At 40.6% G+C, this 24148-nt stretch overlaps 1 protein-coding gene and 1 long non-coding RNA gene across 4 annotated transcripts; both read left to right on the plus strand.

The window, feature by feature from the left end:
- The first annotated feature begins 1989 nt into the window (after positions 1–1989).
- On the plus strand, positions 1990–4780 carry LOC133481248 (uncharacterized). Its single transcript, XR_009789495.1, has 2 exons — positions 1990–2107; positions 2200–4780. It is a non-coding gene; the product is annotated as an uncharacterized LOC133481248 (long non-coding RNA).
- A 5121-nt stretch (positions 4781–9901) lies between these two features.
- Positions 9902–23920, plus strand: xpc (xeroderma pigmentosum, complementation group C). 3 transcript variants are annotated; one of them, XM_061780399.1, is made up of 14 exons: positions 9902–10228; positions 11547–11819; positions 11891–11987; positions 12819–12903; positions 12994–13151; positions 15142–15262; positions 15347–15436; positions 16341–17171; positions 17262–17422; positions 18575–18656; positions 20168–20299; positions 20484–20653; positions 22353–22446; positions 22530–23920. In XM_061780399.1, the coding sequence occupies exons 1-14, from the start codon at positions 10120–10122 to the stop codon at positions 22866–22868; spliced, it is 2742 nt and encodes a 913-aa protein (XP_061636383.1). In that variant the 5' UTR covers positions 9902–10119; the 3' UTR covers positions 22869–23920. The 3 variants fall into 3 exon arrangements, with proteins under 3 accessions (XP_061636383.1, XP_061636392.1, XP_061636401.1); XM_061780408.1 differs by lacking the exon at positions 9902–10228 and having other exon boundaries at positions 11649–11818; positions 11895–11987; XM_061780417.1 differs by lacking the exons at positions 9902–10228; positions 11547–11819 and having other exon boundaries at positions 11832–11987; positions 12823–12903.
- Positions 23921–24148: the final 228 nt, after the last annotated feature.

Raw genomic sequence — 24148 nt, forward strand, 5'->3', positions numbered from 1 at the left:
ATTAAACAAAACATAACTATAAATAAATTAATGATGGTTGTTGTTCAGTCATCAGTCATATTTAAAAAAAAAAAGACAATATTTCACTATTTCTGCCAGGCTATGTAAACTTATGCGCACAACTGTACATATATGCAGTCATATGTACCCCTGTCATATTGGAATGAAAGTGTAGGCTACACTTTTTTATAACCACTAGGTGGCAGTGGCATTTTGGAATGAAAGTGTCCAGCTTTTTCATAACCACTAGATGGCGGCATACATTTATAAAATCTGAACGTTTTTGTGTATGTATAATGCGCACTATTGACTTTTGACAATATTTTGGTGGGAAAAAAATGCGCATTATACATGAGAAATTACGGTAAATACAGAACAAGCTGGTGATAACCTCTGGCGGCTTAAATATGTCCGATATGTATCTATCCCTGTACCAACGATCATTCGTGTGCCCTCACATAGCTGGGTGCCGGCCAGTGGGATGATTTAAAAATGTAATAGTGATGATAATAATAATAATAATGTGTCAGACGAATTGATTTCAACAATGATTCAAAGGGTTGGATGCCCGCTGTTCACATATTTATGAATGGAATACATCTGACATCCACCACAAATGTCCACGGAGCTCAGATTCTGTCTACCTGTGCCTCAATCAAATTCACCAAAATCGCGTTAGACCACCTGCGCCAAAAATTAGACGTGGTATCAGTAGGTGTAAGTCTAGACTGACTTTCAGCCACCAAATCAGTCTACCAGGCACGTGTCAAAGCACACACCGTTGCTACGCCGGAATGCCAATCTTACAGACTGGTCTGCCAAATTGGCAAACACGCACAGTGAGGCATGCCCTTGCACCAAAATCAGGATACACCAGCATTTGTGCTCCGCCGCAGATCTTCAATCTGCGAAAATAGAGCCCCATGTCTTTAGCAACGTTCAGCGTGATTGACTCTGTGATTGCCTACCACAGGGCTCCTTTCTTCTTATGTGAAAAAAAATGTGAAAATGATTTCGCTCATTTTATCTGTTTCTTAGTGGGAATTAAACTCACCAGTCACTTTTTTTAAAAAGTCACAAGAGTGTTTGGAAAAGTCCCTAAATATGGCCAGCCACTTTATTGAAGCAGACTGACAAGAACCAATCATCTGATCTTAGAGGCAAATAATCCTTAATGAGTTTTTTTGGTTTGTTTTGTTTGTTTTTTGCCATGTTTAGAAAAGTGGCCAGGAGGAGTTAGGTTGACTGGCAGGGGGGAGTTGTTTCTCCTCCTCTTCAATCCTATGTTTTCCATTTTGCTTCACTTCTTTTCTTTGCTTCCATCTTTACCTTTTTCTTGTCTATCTTTCCATTTCCGTCTTGCGCTTTTCTCCCCTCATTTCTCACCCTCTTCCCTTCTCTCATCCTCACCCACCCCTCCTTCTCCTACTCTGCATGACGTGGGATCACATCAAGGAACTGTTGCCAGGAGTTACGGGGATTGAGAGCGACGCGTTGGAATGCAACTCCAGTGGAGCCCCTGAGAGCATTTGGAGAAGGAAGAGAAGGAGGTTGTCGACTATTTCCACTTCATGCCTCTCAAGTGTTTCATCCTTGTACTCTGCTCTCTCTCTCTGTCTCTCTTTCTCACTCTCTCTGCTCTCTCGCTATATATCTTTAACCTATTTTTATCTTCCCCATCATCCCCACGTACACTCTGGGCGTCCACACTCTTCCTTGCACCTCTTCTTTGCCCTTTTGCTTGACTTTTGAGCTGTTTATTGGCCCTCTGTCAGGCTGTCCAACCAGGCTGCCTGTTTGCCTGTAAGCAGTGTAAATGCCAGCTAAACAGACAGTGGCAGAGGCAAGCGAGGGCAAACACATGGAGATGCAAATGCACACACACCACGGCCAAACACATTCTCTCTCATCAGCAGAATAAAAAGTGCTTTCTAGTGTTCTTTGAATGAGACAGAAAAGATCCCTATTCAGCCCCTCTAGCCAGCTTTTATTAACACGGGGAGGCGACATGAGCGCCCCCTCTTTCCCCATCCCGTCCCTCGCCACACACACGCGCACACGCGCGCGCGCACACACACGCACAGAGTGAGGTGGATTTCCTGCTCAGGTATGATCTCCTTTAGTTGGCCCCCTCCTCCTCCTTTTGATACCTCTCCCTCTCTTTCTCTCTCTCTCTCGCTCTCTTTCTCTCAAAATAAGCTCAGATGCGTAAAGGGGCGGTCAAACGCCCCACACATCCACCAGAGGCTGAAACAGCAGCAGCAGCAGCAGCAGCATTTCTATGGAGCGGACCAGGGGACGGGACGAATGTTCTCTCACTGCAGCAGCCTGCAGTGACATGTGGACTCGCCTGGACTTGTTAGAACCAAGCCAGAGGGCGGACCTCCCGGCTTTTCATGCGAGGATGCTCGTCTCTTCTTCTTTTTCAATTTTGGTGCCACAAACATCAACACTCAGGAGCCCCTGGCGAAGTGGTAGTTTTATGTTCTATTTATTGATTGATTGTTTTTTCCCCCCGTGTTATACTGTCTGTTTTGAGTTTGCTAATTGCTAATACGTTTATTAATGAGCAGCTTGAATGACAGCTCATTAGATTGACTTCATATTTTCATATATATTTTTGACACTGAAGGCCATGTGAAAAGGTTGAATTAATGTAAGTATAAAATCACAATATCCTGTTTTGATTATTAGCCATCAATTTCATTCATCGAGCAACTGAGAAAGGTTTTTCATTTCTAAAAGAACATTAACCGAAGAGCAAACCTGTCGCAATTTTCTACAAGTTCACCTTCGCTTCTGGTCGGCATGTTGCCACGCCACGCGAGTTGCTTTGTGGCAGAGTGGACGCACCAGTTCTTGTTAAAGCAAGTTTTTGCTAAATGACTCAATAGAATCGTCATTGGTTTGTCCGCAACATGTGCTACTGGGAGCCACTGGAACCATTCGTGGAAGATTTGGCCCCTCCTACTCGCAACAACTACAGTCCTTAGATCGAATATGGAACAATATTATTGTTCTAATTTAACATTTATTACGCTGGCCCATTAAGTTGCCATGTTTTCATTTTAGTTTGTAGAGAGAGCAATTTTAGAGGTTAACACTGTAAATAACAATAGAAAATCAAGATCTTTGCATTTTTTTCAAGCAATATTTTATGCCTAACTATATCCACGCATTGAACATTTTCAACTGTGCAAAGCAAAAATCATTGAGGTATACTGAGCAGTTTGATTGATATATATGTATAAATGTATGTATAACTGTATAATTTTCAACAGTTCAGTTACATCCACATATTAAAAGGATGTGAGCTCACATTTGTACAAACCAATGCAGTGCAAAGTGGGCATCATGCTGTAAACAACACCTTTTTAATTTTTCTCTGTGTGCATGTGTGCCTATACTTGGCCATACAACCCAGTCTCCCCAATGCCCAGTGCGCTGTATGGCTTTTTATTCCTATCTGACTCTACTGATGGTTCATATAGGGATGGAAGCCATGCACCGCGCTGGAAGCACACACAACACACTGGAACAAGTGTATTGCTGTAACCTCACACATGCAAACACAGACGCATACACAAATCTATACTGTGTATGTGCATATGGGTTCATGCGCTCAGGGGAACAGCTGTCACACAGTGAGATATGGACACATTCACACATTTATGGTGAATTTGTAAACCACTTCCTCAACACACAGATCTGCCGCCACACCTCAAACAAAATTGACATTGATCTCAACGAAGAGAACAAGTGGACTCTGATGAATCAGATCAATTTGAACCTGAGAAGCGGAACTCATTCCAGGGGACCTGTCAAAAAACAACAACACAATGAAGAACCATTTCGTTACAGATATTGACCCCGCTTAGTTCTTATTCTTGGTCCCTGTAGTGTAAAGAGACATAGCGGCAAGTAATTATGACAACAACACTGTATTTTGTCATTCAGTGGCCAGGAACGTGAATTTACTCAACTGTAGATGGGGTCAGGTCTTTATTGTATATCGCAGTTCATGTCAACTGAAACTGAAGTTTAAAACTACTACTTATAGAAACAAAGGGACTATTATGGTAGCGATGCACACTGGGTCGAACAAATGTCTCATGCCTACCTCACCATAAACAAGGATGACATAATGTCAGCGTCTACTGGAATACTAAAAGATTGTCCTTATGCAGGGATCCAGTTTGCAATTCATTTTCAATCCATACAATTCAATTTAATTCATACGTGAGACTTTACCTGAACGTACCTTGCAGGGTGCTGCTGTTTTGGTTTGCAATAGAGTCAAAATGCATGGACTCACCCTACAGTTTGATGTCGTTTGTGAACTGAGATAATTACATTTATTGACCTCTTTTTTTCTATAATGGGAAAAGGGAGGCAATTATCCACGTAAAGTAAGTGATGCAACCAGTGACTAATTGGAGAGATTAAAAACTAATGCTATCACTGGCAATATTGCTTGTATAAATATTTCTGTAATCCTAAAATATTGGGCTATTATTATTTTCTCTTGCATGTTAATGTTTGGTAAGTAAAAAATATTTATTAAAAAAATGTCACATACAGTCAAGCATCAGTTGACAAATCTTGATAAAGTGGTATTCATAAAAATCACTAACTGTGTTTTAATCATGATAAGCCATGGCATTTTCCTCATCGTGTCCCTTTGTGCATTGCACTGTGAGAACTTTACAATTATGTCATAAAGAAAATGATGCAAATGAAGTTTTTTTCTAACACAATACAATAAATGTTTGCCATTTAATGTTGCTAAGGTTGTCTTTATTTCTTTATTATTATTATTATTAAATTATTAAATATTGTAATGTACAACATTGTTAGGCATTTGGAGTGACCATTTCTGAGTGACAAATTTGCCTTTCCTCTGGCGCTACCCTCTGGATAAACTATTTCTGCTCTTTACCACCAATGCAGTGCCCCAATGCCTTGTTACTGCCACGCTATATTGACGTATCTTTCTCGTCAGAAAAGTGGACAGGATCACCGACTGTCAAGGAAGGGTCCGATTCCCCAACGTGGAGTTTGTTTTACTTCTTCAGACGAAACCGAACGTCGTGCCAAGAAAATGCACTGAAGAGTATATGCGTGAGTAAATGTTTGGTGCCGTTTATAAAGCAGATCACGCTGAAAATAACAGCAAATTTTAAATATAAATATTTAATCTAAACATTAAACAAATAAATATAGAAATGTTAACACCAAATATAAATGTTAAATCTAATTGTTAAATATATATTTAAATATAAATCTCCAAACCGGGCGGCACGGTGGACGGCTGGTTAGAGCGTCTGCCTCACAATTCTGAGGACCGGGGTTCAATCCCCGGCCCCGCCTGTGTGGAGTTTGCATGTTCTCCCCGTCCCCCCGGGTTTTCTCCGGGCACCCCGGTTTCCTCCCGCATCCCAAAAACATGCATAGTACGTTAATTGACAACACTAAATTGCTCGTAGGTGTGAATGTGAGTGTGAATGATTGTTTGTTTGTATGTGCCCTGTGATCGGCTGGCAACCAGTTCAGAGTGTACCCCGCCTCCTCCCCGATGATAGCTGGGATAGGCTCCAGCACGCCCGCGACCCTAGTGAGGAGATGCGGCTCAGAAAATGGATGGATGGATGGATCTCCGAACCCCCATGAAGAGGCAGAAGTAGCAAAATAAAAGCTTGTATTGTTAAATTATCACTACCTGAAATAACAAAGAAGTTTGACAAGTACTTTGAGTGTTTTGTGTCACTTTTATGAAGACGAGTGCACAAGCTGCTGCTTCTCCCTCCGGGAAGTTTTCTTTTTGGTTTAAATGGTTTATTTTAACCATGTAGGATCCATTGCTGCACTGTTAGGATGGAATATTTTGCACTTGAGAGAGGACAGTACATTCATATCTGCACTAGTGTCTCCTCCCAAGGTCAAATCATAATCTTACATCTTGTTCTTTTTATCTGCGTACACACACATAATTTTGCTGTGATTCGCATGTCCAAGCCAGTTCTGACTAGTTCAGGGGTGTCAAACTCACACTGCTGCCACGGGTTCCCTCAGAGGGCCATTATGACTGCGAAACCATATTAATGTTTCATCTCCTGATCATTGTATTACACAACAAAATGATGGATAACTAGTTTTCAAATCAGAAGTCAAGAATAAGTTCAATATGTTCAACTACTGTTCAAGTTACTGTAAAAAGAGGTTTGGTAAAAACAGAAATGCTTGCAATATCTCAACATTATTATTTATTACATATTACGATATGAAATTTTGCTACAGATTTTAGCAAGAATCATGGAAATTGATGCAAATGATTTGCTTTCGCTGACCACATAAAATGATGTGGCGGGCCGGATGCAGGCCGGATGCGGCCCACGGGCTGCGAGTTTGACATGCTTGCTATTTGGTTTTATTATATCCACTTGATACTCTTTTCATCTGAGAGGTGTTGCTTGAGGATTAAAATACTTTTTTTTTGTTTTAACAGTACTTGATTTCATTTCATTTCCATTTTCTGAGCCACTTCTCCTCACTAGGGTCGTGGGCGTGCTGGAGCCTATCCCAGCTATCATCGACAAGGATACTTGATTTCATATCTTATCAAATTATTAATGGGTGCCTTTTATGTTAATGTTATTTTCTTTTTCGACTCTCTAGCATGTATTTTGAATAAGTACTGTATCACTGAATTATGTATAACTACTGCATTGATGTACTATGTGCTGTAGTAATCTATTATTTGTACTGTAAATTATATGTGGACCACAAGAAGATTAGCAAAGTGATACAACACAAGTTAATGAGGATGCCGGCAGTGGCTGCTGCTTGAGACAGTCATTGATATTTTCACCAAAATACTTTGCCCACAACACCAAAAATAGTCAATAGCCAAAGTAATTTAGCATATGATCGCCAGCACTTGCTGAAATTGCGATCAGCCAGTGATTTTGAGTTTGTAGACAACAAACAATGACGCCGTGCGCTCGAGCCATCTCATTGTCCGGGTCATACTGAGACAAAGCGCATCGTCAGATTTACTTCAAACTTCACAGGAAACAAGAATAATAATAGTGAATCACATCCATATAGTTTTCTATTGTGTCCAAATCCTATAAACGTGTGACTTTTTACGCTGAAAACACTTTTTTGCAGTCAGATTTGCGCTGGAACAACCACAAGGAACATTTTCATCTTTGTCAAAACTTTGAATACAAACTAACGTAATGTCGATAATGTTAATGGAAACTCACCCCGTAAAAATCTGAAAAGTATTTCTGTAGACGTCATTGCCTCCAATCAAATAAGAGGTCCGTCTGCGTTCCTTAAGGAAACAAAATTTTGTCGTTCTCGTTCACAAGTCACTTTTACTTACACTTTTTGCAGTCAAATTTGCACTGATACGTACATGAGTTCTTCGGCAATGCGTCTTCATTCAATCAACAACAAACAGAGCTTCCAAAATGAGCAGAAACAGTTACTAGTACTTCAAATGCATGAGCGGTGCATAAGTAGCCATGTGGCTCCTTTGAAACTGGTACCTATGGAACGGAAGCAAGATAGGCTTTGCGGATGTACATTAGGAAACCTCACACTCCAGTCCTTAAAGAGGGTACTGGCCGCAGAGCTGGCGGCCCGGGGTTTTAGTTCAACGGTCAGCGTTCTTGTCTCCCATTGCAAGACACCGTGTCGACCTGGGATCGTTTTCAACTGTTGTCACCATTGACCTGCATTTTCTTTTTGTTGCGAAGTTGCGACCCCTTTCACAGACGTGAAAAACAATAAAAATTGTGTTTGTTTGTTTGTTTGTTTAAAAATAGACTGAAAACATCCATCCATCCTTTTTCCGTACCGCTTATCCTCACTCGGGCCGCAGGCGTGTTGGAGCCTATCCTAGCTGAGCCTGGGCACTAGCCAGTTGCATGGCTCAGATAGACAAACAACCATTCGCACTTACATTCACACCTACGGGCAATTTAGAGTCTTCTATTAACCTACCATGCATGTTTTGGGGATGTGGGAGGAAACCGGAGTACCCGAAAAAAACCTACGCAGGCACGGGAAGAACATCCAAACTCCATACAGGGGAGGCCGAATTTGAACCCGGGTCCCCAGAACTGTGAGGTAGATGTGCTGACCACAGTCTGCCACTCTGAAAACAAAGTATATAATATCTTTAAATACAGTTTCAAATGAGTGCTGTACCGCCAAAGGCATGTTGCTTACCATGATATCCACCAACCAAAGGCTGAGCTGTACTGTATTTGTTTACACAGTAAACTAGTGGCTAGAGCGCAAGAAAGTAGCTTTTCTTGTCACTTTTCTTCTATGTTCCATGTGGGAACTTGGTATGCCTCTGCGCTGTACCGAAAAAATCCAAATAGGAAAACATAATTTTTCTTACTAGCTGGCTGCGACCCACTAGTTAAGAATCACTGTCCTAGACTAGTTTCACACTAATTTCTGTTACAATAGAAGATCCCGATAGGACTTCGCCCTGAAAAAAAGGGACAGCTCTAACAATACCATGGCAAAAGCTATAAGGTCATTACTTCAGGTTTACACCTGTGTCGCTACTGTAAATCCTCAGCGGCTTGGACTTCTGCCTCCTTTCTCGAGCTAGCTAGCTAGCCGGCTAGCCAGCACAGCCCCCGCATCAATGGCGTACAATTACAACGAGGGAATGAGTAATCTTTCACAAGTAAAAATATTTTGGGGGGCGTTTTTCAAATGTTATGTATTGATAGTGCATGTTTTAACGTTGACAAAAATGTAGCTAAACCTTACAAAAATCAGATGAGGAAAATGTAGGTACGTCTATTATCCGTGCTACTACAGCGTGCTAGCAAGTTATTAGGAATCCCACTGCAACATGATTGGCTCCTGCATAACGGGAAGTGCAGGCTAAGCAGATGGAACTAGATGACCATTCCAAATATGTATCACATTTGTACACCGTTAAAACAATCATGTTTATTCTGGCTAGGTTTACGGCTAGGGTTAGGCGAGCTACAATGGGTTAGGATCATGGTGGGTTCCAGTTACTGGAACTCTAATGAACGCCACCACTCAGAAGTCACAGCTTTTCACATCTGGGAGCAGTAGGGCGTGTCCTACTGGGATGCAGCTACCAATTATATTGCAGCAGCGCGTGTACTGCAGCCAATCATATTGGAGTGGGGCGTGTCCTACCTAGAACACAAGTGGGATTCCCAATAACACCAGGTTGGCGTATCTAGACTCCATATCTATGATATTTTGGCCCACAAACTAGTAACAAACCATAGTTCAAACGGTCACTTCCTTCTAACTGTGCATTGGAGTCGTGGGTAGTTGCTCCCATAAATAAGAAGACCAAATATGTCAGTGCAGCCATGTTAAGCGAGGTGCCTACGTGGCGGCCATGTTCGGGTAGTCGACGTTCCGTCAAAGGCTATGCATGGGCATTGAATTAAGTTGTAACTTCCTAATTCCCCAACCGATTTTCATGAGGTTTACTTATCAACATCAAAGAGTATGCTATAACTACATCATTTCTGGGACCAAAAAAAAAAAAAAAAAAAGCAAAGAAATATATTTTTTTTTGAAAGGATCCTCTCAGTTCCCCTGTCGTAATTCTTCGGTGTTGTATGCAACCGTATGCACTATGCAGCACAATGTACTGGCATCTTTGGTGTTTTGGTTTTCTTGCCGTCCACACACACAATGCGCTGACGATTTTGACCTCCCTAGGTAGCGTCGCCGTAGGCACGCAGCTCAAAAGAGGCGTGTCGTATTTACCTAATCATATCTGTGGACGCTGCCATAGCATGCAACTCGCTTGTTTCTACACTAGGTGGCAATATGCATTAAAAGTGTTTGCGAGTCCTAAAAAAAAAGCCAGAAAAACGCGGCCGGATACGACGTCACTACCCGCCACCCTCACGAGTGGTCTTGAGGTGTTATCAAAGAGGCGTTGAAATGTTGGATAACTTCCTTTCCATATCATTCAGGGCATGATTAAACGCAGGGAATTGTGAGACTTATTGTGTACGTTCGGATGTGATTATAACAAAGAAAAGAAACATTTTAGCGAAGGTAAACAAAGTTGGATAAGTGTGCAATATGGCAAAGCGGAGTGGATCTAAGGCAGACGTCGATACAAAGAAGCTGAAGCAGGTGCTGAAAGCAAGGGGGAGCGGAGCAAAAGAGAAGGCGAAGAGAAAAGATGCAGGTACTCACGCCGACCTTCTGTTTACTATGTAATTGTGCTGTTTTGTTTTATTGACATTACCATTGATAGAATGTTAATAGAAAGTGTCACCACCTACGTCCAGTTACTTATGTATACTAATCGTTCAGTATTACAAAGGCCGTCATTGCTATTAACAGCCCTTATGATTATGTTAACTTCTTGAGTTAGCCCTTATTTAGACTCAAATTCTTTACAGGGATTTTGGCTCTCTATAGCTCCCACCACGCCCCGTAGCACACCCTAGTCCACTTACAGATACAATTCCAACTCCCATGTTATCGTTGTCAACTTGTCATAATACTGTTGTTATTCTGTTATTGTTCTCTGTTTTGCTCTTTGCTCTCTTTCTGTCCCCTCTTAAACCTTACCCTGTTCGTGTGATAAACATCCAAACGCAATTCAAATAACAGAGGGTGTATCTCAAATAGGCTTTACACGATCAGGACTTTTGGGGCCGATCACCTATCAGCGAGTTTAAAAAAACGATAACCGATCCGATCACAAGATGGAGGAATGTGCCTATTTAAATGATCTGTTCATTTACTGTATATACTTGTGTACTTAATTGCTCAAAAATATATTTACAATAAATAATGTATCTTTGTTCATCTATTTATGCCAGTGAGGCATAGTGACAGACAGAACAAATGAATGGTCTGCTCTTAGATGGCGGGAAGTAAATACAGTAATTAATGTATCCGCTTTTTGTGACATTTTTGTTTGTTGGTGTGCCGTGAGATTTTTCAATTGTAAAATATGTTCCTTGGCTCCATAAAGGTTGGAAATCACTGCTCTAGTCAGGTCATGTATTCTAATCAGTCTGGTCAAACAAACATTACATGACAGAAATAATTGGTGCTAACTTACTGTAATTAAATTACTTTATTTTTAATAAAATTTCTTCACCCACAACGAAACTTTAGAGCATGATTCGACAGAAGGGCGGCATGTTTACGCGACAAGGCTAAAAATAAACTAGCTTTTGGATTCAAATATACTGTGCAGGATGGCGACACGGAGTAAATGTCTTTTGCGGAGCGGCGAATTATGACATTAAAGCCGATCAGCATAAAATGCTAATTATCGGCCGATACCGATAAGGTCGATAAAATCGGTGTAAAGTCTAATCTCAAACTCCCCTGTTGCACAGCAATATTGTTCCAACATAAAAAGGCGCACATACAGATTGACCATACTGCATGACCAAACAAACCAAACAGAACAGGTTCAAAAATAAATAAATTGCCCGATCATTACTTTACTAAAGGGAATGGTTCCCTGTTGTCTTTATACTAAGGTGATGACAATGCAGAAAAGGAGGAGACGCTCAGAAGGAGGGTCATTCCGAAACGACGTACATCCTCAGGGCAAGGAGTAGGGAATGCCTCGAGGAGGTCCGTTGGTATCATCACCAGCAAACACTTCCGGTCACCATTGAAGATGGAAGATAAACACAGCAATAATGATTATGATAATATGATGAGTTCAGTAGCCCCAGTGACAGACAATGTAATGGAAGAAGAAGAGGAGGAGAGTGAGGAAGAGGATGATGACTGGGAGGAGGTCGAAGGTGAGTAAAGAACAAGAAGAAGAATAACCTCGTCTTACTTTTTCAGTTAACATGTCTTTGTGCTTTGTGAGAACTGGCTGAGCCTCTGGGTCCATCAGAAACCTCAGAACCAGTCCTGCCATCTCAGTCTGTAGAGATAGAAATTGAGACCCCGGAAGTCAGAAAAAAGTAAGTGAACATCCCTAAGCATTTGTTTAAAATTTATATACTGTAGAGCAGGAACATCACACTAATTTTAGTTTGCGGACCACATTCACCCCAAGTTGGCTGGACCAGGATATTCATGTACTTATATAAATCATGACAATTACATTTTTTTTTTTTACCATTTTTGGGGTTACATAATTACAACTATATTTGGGAAAATATAAAAATCTATTGATTATTATCTTGTTCCAAATCAGATGAGCAATCTCAAATGTCGTAATTTATATAATATCATGAGTCAGTGTTTTCATTTACAAATGCAACAAATGCAAAATCCCAATAGATCTATAAACTGCATACTGTATGTACCTTTTATAACAACTTTTTTAGGAATCATTTTAAATTTACATACATTTTCACATCCACCTGGAAATCTTGAAAGGTTCAACTGACTCATCACACCTTACAAACTAAAGTGGGAACTTTTAAGAATGAAAGTGCAGTTATCCCCCTGCCTTGTAAATCTATACAGGGAGATTGACAGAGTGAAACAAACAAAACAAAAAATTAAGAAAAGTTAATGTATTAGCTGTCTAGTAAAGACATACATATTCACAGTAAGTGCAAAATAGAAACTTAAATTAGCTGCTCATGTAATAATCACCCAGTAGCTTGCCGTAAAAAGCTGAAAACAAACAATGATTCTATATGCAGTTAAGGTCCAACAAGGTTTGTGGAAATTGGTTAGTAGTTTTTGTCTTTGAATCTGCTTACTGGCAGACTAATTGTGCTTTAAAATGATGCTCAAACTGTTTCTGTTGTGGTGACTAATCATCATTTGTAATTGTCCAGACAGAAAAAGAAGGCAGAGTTTGAGATGTACTTGAGACGGATGATGAACCGTTACAAGAAGGACCTGCTGATAGACACGCACAAGGTGAACACACACACACAAACGCTTTTCTTGTTAGAAGGCTTCCATGCTGCCTTTGTGAGTTACTGTGATTCTCTTCTTATGTTCCCTCAGGTGCACCTCATGTGTCTGTTAGCAAGCGGGATGTTCCGCAACCGCCTGTGCAGCGAACCCGACCTGCTGGCTGTCACTCTGTCGTTGCTGCCCACTCACTTTAGTGCAGTAGCCAAGGAACGCAAAGACCACAACTACCTCTGTGGGCTTTTAAAATGGTGTGTACACATTAACAATACAACGTGTAAATCAATGATTCCCAACCGGGGTGCCACACCCTGTGGCAGTGTTTCCCAATCTTTATTGAGCCAACGCAACCATTTTACATTGGAAAAAGTCTTACGACACACCACCAAACAAAACTGCCACAAAAAGTATGACGACCAAAATAATTATGAGCTTGTCTCAATTTACTCACAAATTTACTTATTTAGTGTGAAATGTGGGCATGTTTAATTAAAAACAACGCTCATACTCGTAGGAAGCCATGACTTATTCTGTTATATGAATGGCAACAAGGGAAATCACAGGTTTATTGCTAGCTAAGGTAAGAGCATTTATTTGTTCTGCCTGTCACTATAAGTCGATGGCATAGATAAAGATATAGTTTTAATTCATTGAATAATAATTTTATAACAAATTAAGTGACATTTGCTAGTTTCCCACGGCACCCCTGATGATCTGTCACGGCATGGTAATGCCACGCTGGTTGGGAATCACTGCTCTACGGACCCTTGGCTCAATAAAGGTCAGGAAACACTGCTTCAAATAACATGCATAGAGTCAAACGTCTAAAGTCAAACACCCCTAAATTTGTATAATTTGTAATTCTTCCACCATCACATGAGACCACCCCAACCAAAGTGGGTTCCGGGGCTGGCAGAAGCTGCGTTGACCACATCTTTAAGCCTCGAACAACGCTGGTGCTACCAGAGGCCAACAATGTTATGCTTTGTTGTGGAAGGTCATGGAAGCAAATGGCATTCCTCTTGAACTGCTGCACCTAATCGAGGCGTACTACACTACCACCCACACCTTCAATTATGTAGTGGACTGGATTACTGATAGACCGATATGTTTATTTTTTTCAGGGCCGATACAGATTATTAGTAGTCAAGGAGGCCGATACCCGACCGACAATATATTCATTTTGCGCTATAAAAGGAAAAGATTGGCGTCAAAATTTGAAATAATAAAAACTCTAATATTTGACTTCATTTAAATGCCTTTAAGCATGTTTATAAAACAGCTTTTCAGATTTGCAATGTTATTATTTATTTATTTATTTATTTTTTAATCTTAGAAAATAGTTTTGTTTTACAATTCTAACAAAAAGTCTAGGGAGCCCCCAGGCTCAGCACCATGTCTTACAAAATTAAATACAAATTGTGTATAGTAAAACGTTCAGCCGGTTTTGGAGGCTGTGAGCTGTCAGGTTAAAGCATTCAGCGTGCAGCCCAGATGAAGGTACTCTCTTCAGGCGTGCCGTCAACAAAAGAACGCCTGGTCAGACAGAGAGAATGACACGACAGCATACCTCAAAAGGCTTCAGTGCTGTGAGCATGCAAAGGTTAACTGCATGTGTGTGTTTCATTTTCTTTGGCTTTGTCTGGCTTTTGTGCAACACTTACTTTAAAAGGAGCAGCCAACAGCCGTGTTGAGAAAAATATACTCCATAGTTAACGTTACTTCTAGTCAAAGCACCAAGACTTCAGTGCCAAGTCACTTGCTATCAAACTTAAGTTCTTAATTTTTTTTTGTTTTCCCGTCATTAAACTTTTTATTACACTATAGCTATTGAATGTTAGCAAGTGAGATGCGATCCCACTCACCATTGGATTACGCCGTTGTAATCCGTCGTTAAAGTAAATTACTTAGTTTTTATGTTTTGATCTAAACAGAGGTTAACTTTGTTTTTACTTGACGACTATTGCTTGTGCACTAATTAAATGTTCTGTGTGGGTAACAGTTTGACCCCGGAAAAGATCCCTCATCAGGAAATTTTTTGTATAAGTATGTATCATTAATGTCAATGTACTAACCCAGTTTGGGGTGAAAAGAAAAAAAGACCTTATTACTGCTTTGAATCACATGAATGATATTTCTAACTTCGATTGTCTTTAATGTGTATGAAACAAAAATTGGTACAGCGTTTGAATTGTTAACACACTTCAAGTAAAAGGTCTTTAATCTTATTGCATCTTCCAGGTTTCAAGCAACTTTCACCCTCAACACCAGTCTTCCCTATGAGGAGCGTCCAAACCCTCGCACTCTACTGGAGAGACGTCTGGCCAGCCTGTCGGCAAAGAACCACCAGGAGATGACTCATGTTGGTAGTTCACTTCCACCAGTGGAATGGAGTGGTTCACAGAACGCTGTTGACATGGTTGTGTTCCTTTTATGTTTCCTGTAGCTGTTCATGTTGGTCCTCAGGTCTCTGCAGCTCTTTTGCCGCCTGGTTCTTTCTCTGCAGCCCATTCCTCTCAAACCTCCACCAGCCAAGGTAACGTCACCATTTTATATACATAAATACAGTGGCATGAAAATTTATTTGCCCCCTTATGAAATTCTTATTTTGTTTGCATAGTTTCCCCTCTTAAATGTTTTAAGTTCATCTAACAAATGTAAATATCACACACAGATCCATCCATCCATTCTCAATACTCCTTATCCTGTTCAGGGTCACGGGAGCTTATCCCAGCTGACTTCAGGTGAAAGGCAGACTACACCTGGAACTGGTCGCTAGTCAGTCACAGGGCACATATAGACACGGGCACCCATTCACACTCACATTCACACCGTCACTGAGTGGGAACTGAACCCACGGTGCCTGCACCAAAGTCAGACGAATGTACCACTACACCATCAGTGACTTTCACACAAAGATAACCCAAGTAAACATAAAATGCATTTTTCAAATGGTGATTTTATTTTTTAAAGGAAAAAAAAACTATTCAAAGCTACCTGGCCCTGTGTGGAAAAAGTAATTGCCCCCTAAACCTGATAATTGGTTGGGCCACTTTCAGCATCAACAACTGAAATCAAACCTTTTCTCTAACTGGCAATGAGTCTTTCACATCTCTGTGGAGATATCTTGGCCTACTCTTCCTTGTAGAATTGTTTTAATTCAGCAACAGTGGAGGGTTTTCATGCATGAACGGCCCTTTTAAGGTCATTCCAGAGCATTTCAATCGGATTCAAGTCAGACCAACTTTAATATGATCTGATCCAAATTCCAAGTAATCATGGAAAAGTCAGACGCCAATCTGTCACATCAGGTTGTTATTTGTCGTGTGTAGGCTCAAGAAGACATTCTGCATCTTTGTCTGTTATTGTGTTCCTGTGGTATATACAGTATATTCACCATGCCACTGTTTTTTCATACTTTGCATGTGTCTTGTCTCCAGGGCAAAGGGGACGCTACCTCCTCTGTCTCACTAGCAACGACAAACCAAAGCCGGGTAATAGATAAGACCAGCTCGCCTCAGCAGAAAGTCTCTCCAGGCTCTAAGAGGTCAGCTCAAGGAGTAAAGAGTGCCATAGACAGGGGAGGAAAAAAAGCAAAGAGGGAACCATTAAAGGGAGAGGAAGTAGAGGCAGACGATAAGATTACGTTGCCAGGAGGCCAAAGACCAAAGAACTCCAAACGGCGCAGCATCGCCTCAAAGGTTAGCTACAAGGAAGAGACCAACAGTGAGAATGAGGAGGAACTTAATGATGAGGAGTTTCAAGCATTCAGTGAGGAAGATAGCGAAGATTCCGAGAGTGGGACCAAACCTGTCAAGGGAGTGAAGGGTGAAGAGAGAAGCAAAAGCAAAGGTAAAAAAGACAGAAACCAGAAGAAAATGAGTGTTGTAGAAAATGATGAGGAGAATAACAAGGAAGGTGAAAAAAGATTGGTGAGCAGTAAAGGAAAGCAAAGGAGCATGAAAAAGAAAAACGGTGTTGGAACTGACGAGTGGTTGGAAGTGTTCGTGGACAAAACTTCCTCCTGGGTGTGTGTGGATGTGGAGCACGGAGTGGGAGAGCCTCTCCGCTGCTCCCAGAATGCAACGTGGCCAGTCACGTACGTGGTGGGCGTGGACGGAGATGGCTTTGTGAAGGACCTGGGCCAGAAGTACGACCCAACCTGGTTGACATCGACCAGGAGGAGGCGGGTGGAGGAGGAGTGGTGGGAGGAGACGCTGCAGCCGTTTCTGAGATCACAAAATGAGCGGGACATAAAGGAGAATAAGGAGGTGAACCCTATTCTCAAATAAAAAACTAGTTTTAGGAGATCCTAAACTGGATTCAACATACTCTCAATCCACATTTTGTTGCCCACTCAGATGCAAAAGAAGCTGTTGAACAAGCCCTTGCCCATCTCCATCGCCGAATACAAGAACCACCCACTTTACGCCTTAAAGAGACACCTGCTCAAGTATGAAGCCATCTATCCCGACACAGCTGCCGTACTTGGATACTGCCGGGGAGAGCCGGTGTACTCCAGGTCAGTTAAACTCTCAAGACCCTTTGGAATGTAGACACCTTAAAATAGCAATGTAACAAGTGACTTTGTGGAATTTTCTAAAAAAAACATGGAATGAGCACTTCAAATTCCTTTGAAATCCTCCATAGGAAATAAATTCTTGAGGGGAAAAAAATACATGACTTAAGTATGTGACCTACCCACACTGCTCTTCTCACCTACAATGTTCCTTTTGTACTATTTAGGAGGAGTTTTTAGGGCAAGTGACTCAGTCATTTTCAACTTTGAGAACCCCTCGGAATTTTGGTTCGTACGAGCTTATAGGTGGATATTTTGAATTGAAACTTGTCAGTTCGCTGAGTAGCAGATGAACGAAAGCGTTTTCGAGATATGTTGAGAAATAATTACATTTTACTGTTTTACTCTAATTTGAATGTATTTTTTGACCAGGTTTTATTGGCCTTCTTCAGTTTTGTGCCTTAATGTGCGGGTCCTCCTACAGCTGTGACATCCACCATCGTTCTGTCTTCTGCCATCCTTCTTCGAATGGTCTTCCTCCCCCGAGAGTTCCCAGTAGTGTAGCTCTTCTTCCTCTTCTCTGTTTCCCTTCCAGCTTTCCTTCAATAACAGTACTGTGTTTCAAGAGGCCAAATTACCCCAAAACGGTCCCCAAAAAGGCAATTGTTTTCCCACACAAAAAACACAATTTCTCCCGAATCCATCATTAGATTTTCAAAATAATTCTTGGTGTGTTGTACTCAGGTTCAAGCGGGCGTTCCAACCGGACTCAACATTTTGAGAGAGTGTCATTTTTGGGAACTCTTGTCACATTGCTGCTTAACACGCATCCCATTCTTCATACATAGGCCAAAAAATGTGTAGAAAAGGCTACACATTTTTCACAGGGTCTTTGACAAAGTATGAGTTCATCGTAGACATTTTTTGATGGTGATGATGAGAAATTTGGACAAATTTAAGTCTCATGAATACCATGCTGCTGTCTGAATAGTGTATCGATTTTATGTCGTGCTGAAATACACCAATGTCTCTTGTTTTGAATGTTGATGTTTATTAGAATACTATTTATTAATATATTATTGTAGTTATTTCAATCAAGGAGCACAGTGTCCTATTCTTTAGGCAAATATTTCTGATCTTGTTTCTTTCTACTAGAGATTGCGTGCACACACTACACTCCAAAGACACGTGGCTGAAAGAAGCACGGACTGTCAGAATAGGAGAACTACCCTACAAAGTGAGATTTTACTACATATTTTTTATTTGAAAATGTTTTATTATTATTATTATTACAGCTTATATACGGTGCTTAACAAATTTGTTAAGACTACCGCTCAATTTGATGTTTATGTCACAGCCACCCTACATTAATGGCATTGTAGGGCTGCACAATTAATGGAATTTTAATCGTGATCGTGATTTTGGCTGCTACAATTAAATGAGCCTGATCATCTGCGATTTATTTATGTATTTTTAACATTTAAAATGCGGGCACTGGATATGAAAAGTGCTTCATTGGTAGCAGTGCCCGCAATCTAGTCAGTCAGGCACCAGGGGGCGAACATATGGTGAGGGCATCATTAGGGGCCGGCACCTCGCTCAGTGGCCAACTTCAAAATAAAAGCCTGATGTCCAATGTTGTAATATACTAAGTTTTTATTTTGAAATTGGCCCTCAGCACGTTGGTAAGACACTATTAACAATCGTTGTAGAAGCTGCCTTGACTTGACATTTTCGGCTGGCCTGTCGTAATGAAAAAAACGGCGGCAGTAAATAGAGAGGGAACTCACAACTATTGTGTTCTTTGCAGTTTGTGACCATGCACAACTGACCAATGGTCAACAAGAACAACAGAGACCTACCCGTTCTTGACAATTCACTATATTGACAGGGATTTTCAAATGGAAAGTCGATGCTTGCAGCCTAATGTTATTGCGTTTGCTTCCATTAAGTTGCAATTCGTGATTGCACTTTGTAATAGCATATTTATTCAGTTAACCCTTGCTGCAGTAGAAGTTTTTTGGGGTACATTTATTTTCTATTGTCATCTATCTATTATACTTTTTTAAAGATTCATTCATTCACTGAAAACTGTTACATCTTGTTTGTTAACAAGTAGTGCAATAAAAAATATGGCTTTTTTTCGTAACATGAGGAATAATGGTGATTACAATATTGCTCAAAATAATTATGACTATTATTTTGGCCATAATCCTGCAGCCCTATAGTATTGGTATTTTTCTTCTGGAATGGTTAATACACCAGCTTCTGTTCTTTAGCCGGAATTATATTTTTAGTGCCATGATATAAATATTATTGGTCATTAATTAATTGAACTGTTATACTATAAATTGTAAAATAGTCAACCACCTTATTATTTGTTAATTAAGATGTCAAATAATTATAGTTATTTACTTGCATTTATGAACCAAAAAAAAACATTTTAGTGGTTGAATTTTTTACTTTATTAGCATAATTTGTGACTTCTCTGAGGAGCCTACTTAATTCAAAATAGTAGAACATCGAGAGCTCACTAAAGTTGAGAGTCCGCATTGAAGCACATCATGATCAGAATCATCTTTATTTTGCTTTTACTTTTAAGTATTTATCCTCATTTGTATGACTGGTCATCTCATAGTGCTTAATACTGTATTGACAAGTGATATGGTTCCATAGGTCGTTTAGCCTATTCAGACGATGTTCACTTCATGGAATAATGAATTGATGAGATTTTGTGTTTCATGTCAGATGGTGAAAGGCTTCTCTAATCGTTCCCGTAAGGCTCGAATGATGACCGAGCAGAAAGATCAAAACGACCTTGCTCTGTTTGGAGAATGGCAGACGGAGGCGTATCAACCTCCCATTGCTGTGAATGGAAAGGTTGGAAAAGTTTCGTGTTAGAAATGTTAGAAAGCCAAAATTTGGAAAATATCTTTCAAAAAATGCATTGAAATGAAAGATTTACCTCAAAAGGATTATTCACTTTAATGTATTCACTTAGCCTTGAATTGTTTTCTTTTCATTCTTAGCCTTGTATTGTTTTCTTATCATTTGTTGCCTTTAGGTTCCCCGCAACGACTATGGCAACGTCTACTTGTTTAAGGCCTGTATGCTGCCGGTGGGCTGTGTCCACCTCAGGCTAGCAAACCTGCACCGCGTGGCCAAGAAGTTGGACATGGATGCTGCCCCCGCCGTCACTGGCTTTGACTTCCATGGGGGATATTCCCACGCAGTGTAAGACAATGTTTTTTTAATGAAGATTAACTTCAAATGTTGTGTTTTGATACATTTAGTTAGATATTTACAATACCAGGCAATGATACTGAGCAGCAACAGTGTATATAGCAACTTTACATGAATAATAAATGCTCTGTATGCAGATATGAATTTCAAAGTGACATGATTAAATGGATACTATATATTCTGAAGTTTATGTGAACACCGGAGAACAGTTGGCAGAATTGTAGCTAGCCATTAAACACCTGCAATGCTCTCAGCATTGGATTGACAACTGATTAATAATATATGAACAGAATATTATACAAGGGCAGCACGGTGTCCCCCTGGTTAGCACATCTACCTCACAGTTCTGTGGACCGGGGTTCAAATCCCGGCCCCGCCTGTGTGGAGTTTGCATGTTCTCCCCGTGCCTGTGTGGGTTTTCTCCGGGTACTCTGGTTTCTTCCCCCATTCCAAAAACATGCAGGGTAGGTTAATTGAAGACTCTAAATTGCCCATAAGTATGAATATGAGTGCGAATGGTTGTTTGTTTATATGTGCCCTGCAATTGGCTGGTGACCAGTTCAGGGTGTACCCTGCCTCTCACCCGGAGAGAGCTGAGATAGGCTCCAGCACGCCCGCGACCCTAGTGAGGATAAACGGAACGGAAGATGAATGAATGAATGAGGATTTTACAAGACTGCATAAAACAAAATTTTCCCACAAAGCTCACAGTGTTATCAAGGCAATGTGTTTACATCCGGTCAACCGTCTTCTGTAGCACTCTGAAGCGTCTTCATCAGGTTCACAGGTGAGGTGAAGCCTATCCCAGCTGACTTAGGGAGAGAGGTTGGGTACACCCTGGAGTGGATAAAAAAAAAACACCATTCACACTCATATTTACACCTACCATGCAGAAATTAGTCATGCGTGTTTTTGGAATGTGGGTGGAAGCCAGAGTACCCGGAGAAACCCCAGGCAAGCATGGGGTTAACATGCATACTGCACACAGAAAGGCTGGAGCTGAGATTCGAACCCCAAACCTCAGAACTGTGAGGCAGACATGGATTTACATTCGACACTGAATTCAGCAGACGTTATATTTTATTTTACTACCTGATTTTGACTTGCATGCATCAATCGGAAGTATTTTTCCCTTTAGTGCATTGCGTATTGTCATTTGTCTTCAAAGCAAGATGAAATCTTGTGTGAGGTCTACAGCGGAAGTACGTGTTTTGAATGACACTTCCAGCACCGAATGGAGATAACGTGTTCTCACTGGTCACTTAGCTACATACATTAAACAGTACATGCAGGAGAACAGACAAGTAAAAATCAACAAGTGGAGATTTTGATTAGAAGGCAATGTTATACATTAGAGCAGGGGTCACCAACGCATAGCCCTTTGCATTAATCAATAACCAAGAAGTAGCTCTCAGTTTCAAAAAGATTAGGTATCTCTGCTTAAGAGAATGCCCAGCGGGTTACATTGGGCATGCCAGGATAATAATGTTGCCAAAAATGCACTCATTATTCACTATGTGAAGTGTGGAAAAATGCCTGATTTTTCATGGTTAACAGCAGGGGGGGGGGGGTTGTGCCTAATCCTGCTCACACACAGAAAGAAACCATGATGACAACACATTTGACCTCAGTAATAAATAGTATAATATTAATAGTATATTTATTAATTTGGTTGTCATGTGTGCTCCAGCACTGATGGTTACATTGTCTGTGAGGAGCATGAGGAGATCTTCAAAGCTGCCTGGGAGGAAGAACAAGAGCTTCAAAAACAGAGGGAGAAAGAGGTGCGCGAGTGTCCACTTGTGGGAGTGTCATTGAAAAGTTGGTCATTGTTTGGGTAAATGGCCTTTTGGCTTTCATTTTTCAGAAAACAGAAAAGAGGGTGATCTCCAATTGGACTCTTCTTGTGAAGGGCCTTCTGATCAGAGAACGTCTAAAGCGGCGTTACGGCAAGAAGGGTCAGGCCGCTGGAGGCCTCAGCCCCCCTAATACTGACGGAGACAAAGGTGATGGACTTTCATCAGATGAGGGGGGTTTTGGGGAAGAAGAAAATACCAGAGCTAAAACTGCGTTGGAGACACTGGCTATGTCGTGGCCCCAAAACAGGCAAGCAGAGGAGGAGAAAAGGGGGAGTGTCAGCGGAAAGAAGACAAAGCTGGAGAGGAGAGGCAAAGAGAAACATTTGTTCCCCTTTGAGAAAGCATGATGCTACAGGACCTTTTACTTTGCACTTTTCAAGTCACTGTTCACTAAATGCCACTCTGCATACACTTTGTATGCGTACAGTCAGTTATCGGTGGTTTTATTGACTGGTAAATAAAAACAAACAATACGGGAATAAATGTTACATGGAGAGTTTTCACTGAAAGGTTTCATTGTTATCATTGTTTGACATAACCACACATAACTTCCATTTTGTCCATCAGTCGGCCCTCTTGGGTTGCATTCATATATTTTATATATGTAAAGGAAACTTGACACATAATGTACACTGGCTCCTTCTATTTCATACTATTTGTATAGTTAGTACATGTTTGTGTTCTGCTATATACGGAACGTCACATGACGAAACCCAGAAAATAGGTTAGCGGACTTCCTGTTTAGAGGTATATTTCAATAAATTAGAATAGTGTCAAAAGCTTAATTTAGTTAGGTTGTTCAATTCAAAACGTGAAACTCTTAGAGATGAACTTAAGCGCACACGGAGTGAAATAATTTTACCGTCTTAAATAAATCTGCTTAGAGTGTAATGTATGACTACTGAGATAAATGGATTTTTCTCACATATTGTAATTTATTGAAATGTACCTGAATGCTCAGGGCATTGAATCGATTGCAACTGGACTGTTCTGTTTGTCAAGAAGACATTTCACCTCTCATCCGTGCATACCTAAATGCTGCGATAGCTCGGACAACTATTGGTTGATGACATGATTGTTTGAACCTGAACTCTTTCAAATTGTGTTTTCTTTATGGCTGGTGTCTTCCAACAAACGTTAAGTACATGTACAGCACAGTAAATCATTTATTTATACTAATAAGTAAACTGAACGAAGCCCAAACATCAGATACTGTCATCTTTGGTGGCTCTTGAAGAAATTTTGTGTGAAGCAAAAGACAGTTTAAAGTTCTTTTGTCCCAGTCTCCTGCTATAGGGATGTTTTGCCGAATGCGGAAGTTAGGTTGTGCATATTTACACTCTTCATTGAAATTGTTTTTTTGAATATTGGAATATGATTAAAATGAACAAATGTTAAATGCTGTAGTCGCTTTATAATCTTAATGTTTTTCATTTTCCATGGTCATATATGATTTTACAGTAGGGGTCACCAAACAAGGTCCCCAAGGGCCATACGAGTAGCCCGTGAGCCGGTTCTAAAGTTAGCTCACCACCATCAGTGATGGGACATTGTAGTTTTCTACAAATGTTCTTGAAGTGATCATTCTAAAATGTAAACTTAACACAAGGTGGGATATTACTGTTGT

The sequence above is a fragment of the Phyllopteryx taeniolatus genome, chromosome 1 (assembly GCF_024500385.1).
Source record: "Phyllopteryx taeniolatus isolate TA_2022b chromosome 1, UOR_Ptae_1.2, whole genome shotgun sequence".
Lineage (NCBI taxonomy): Eukaryota > Metazoa > Chordata > Actinopteri > Syngnathiformes > Syngnathidae > Phyllopteryx > Phyllopteryx taeniolatus.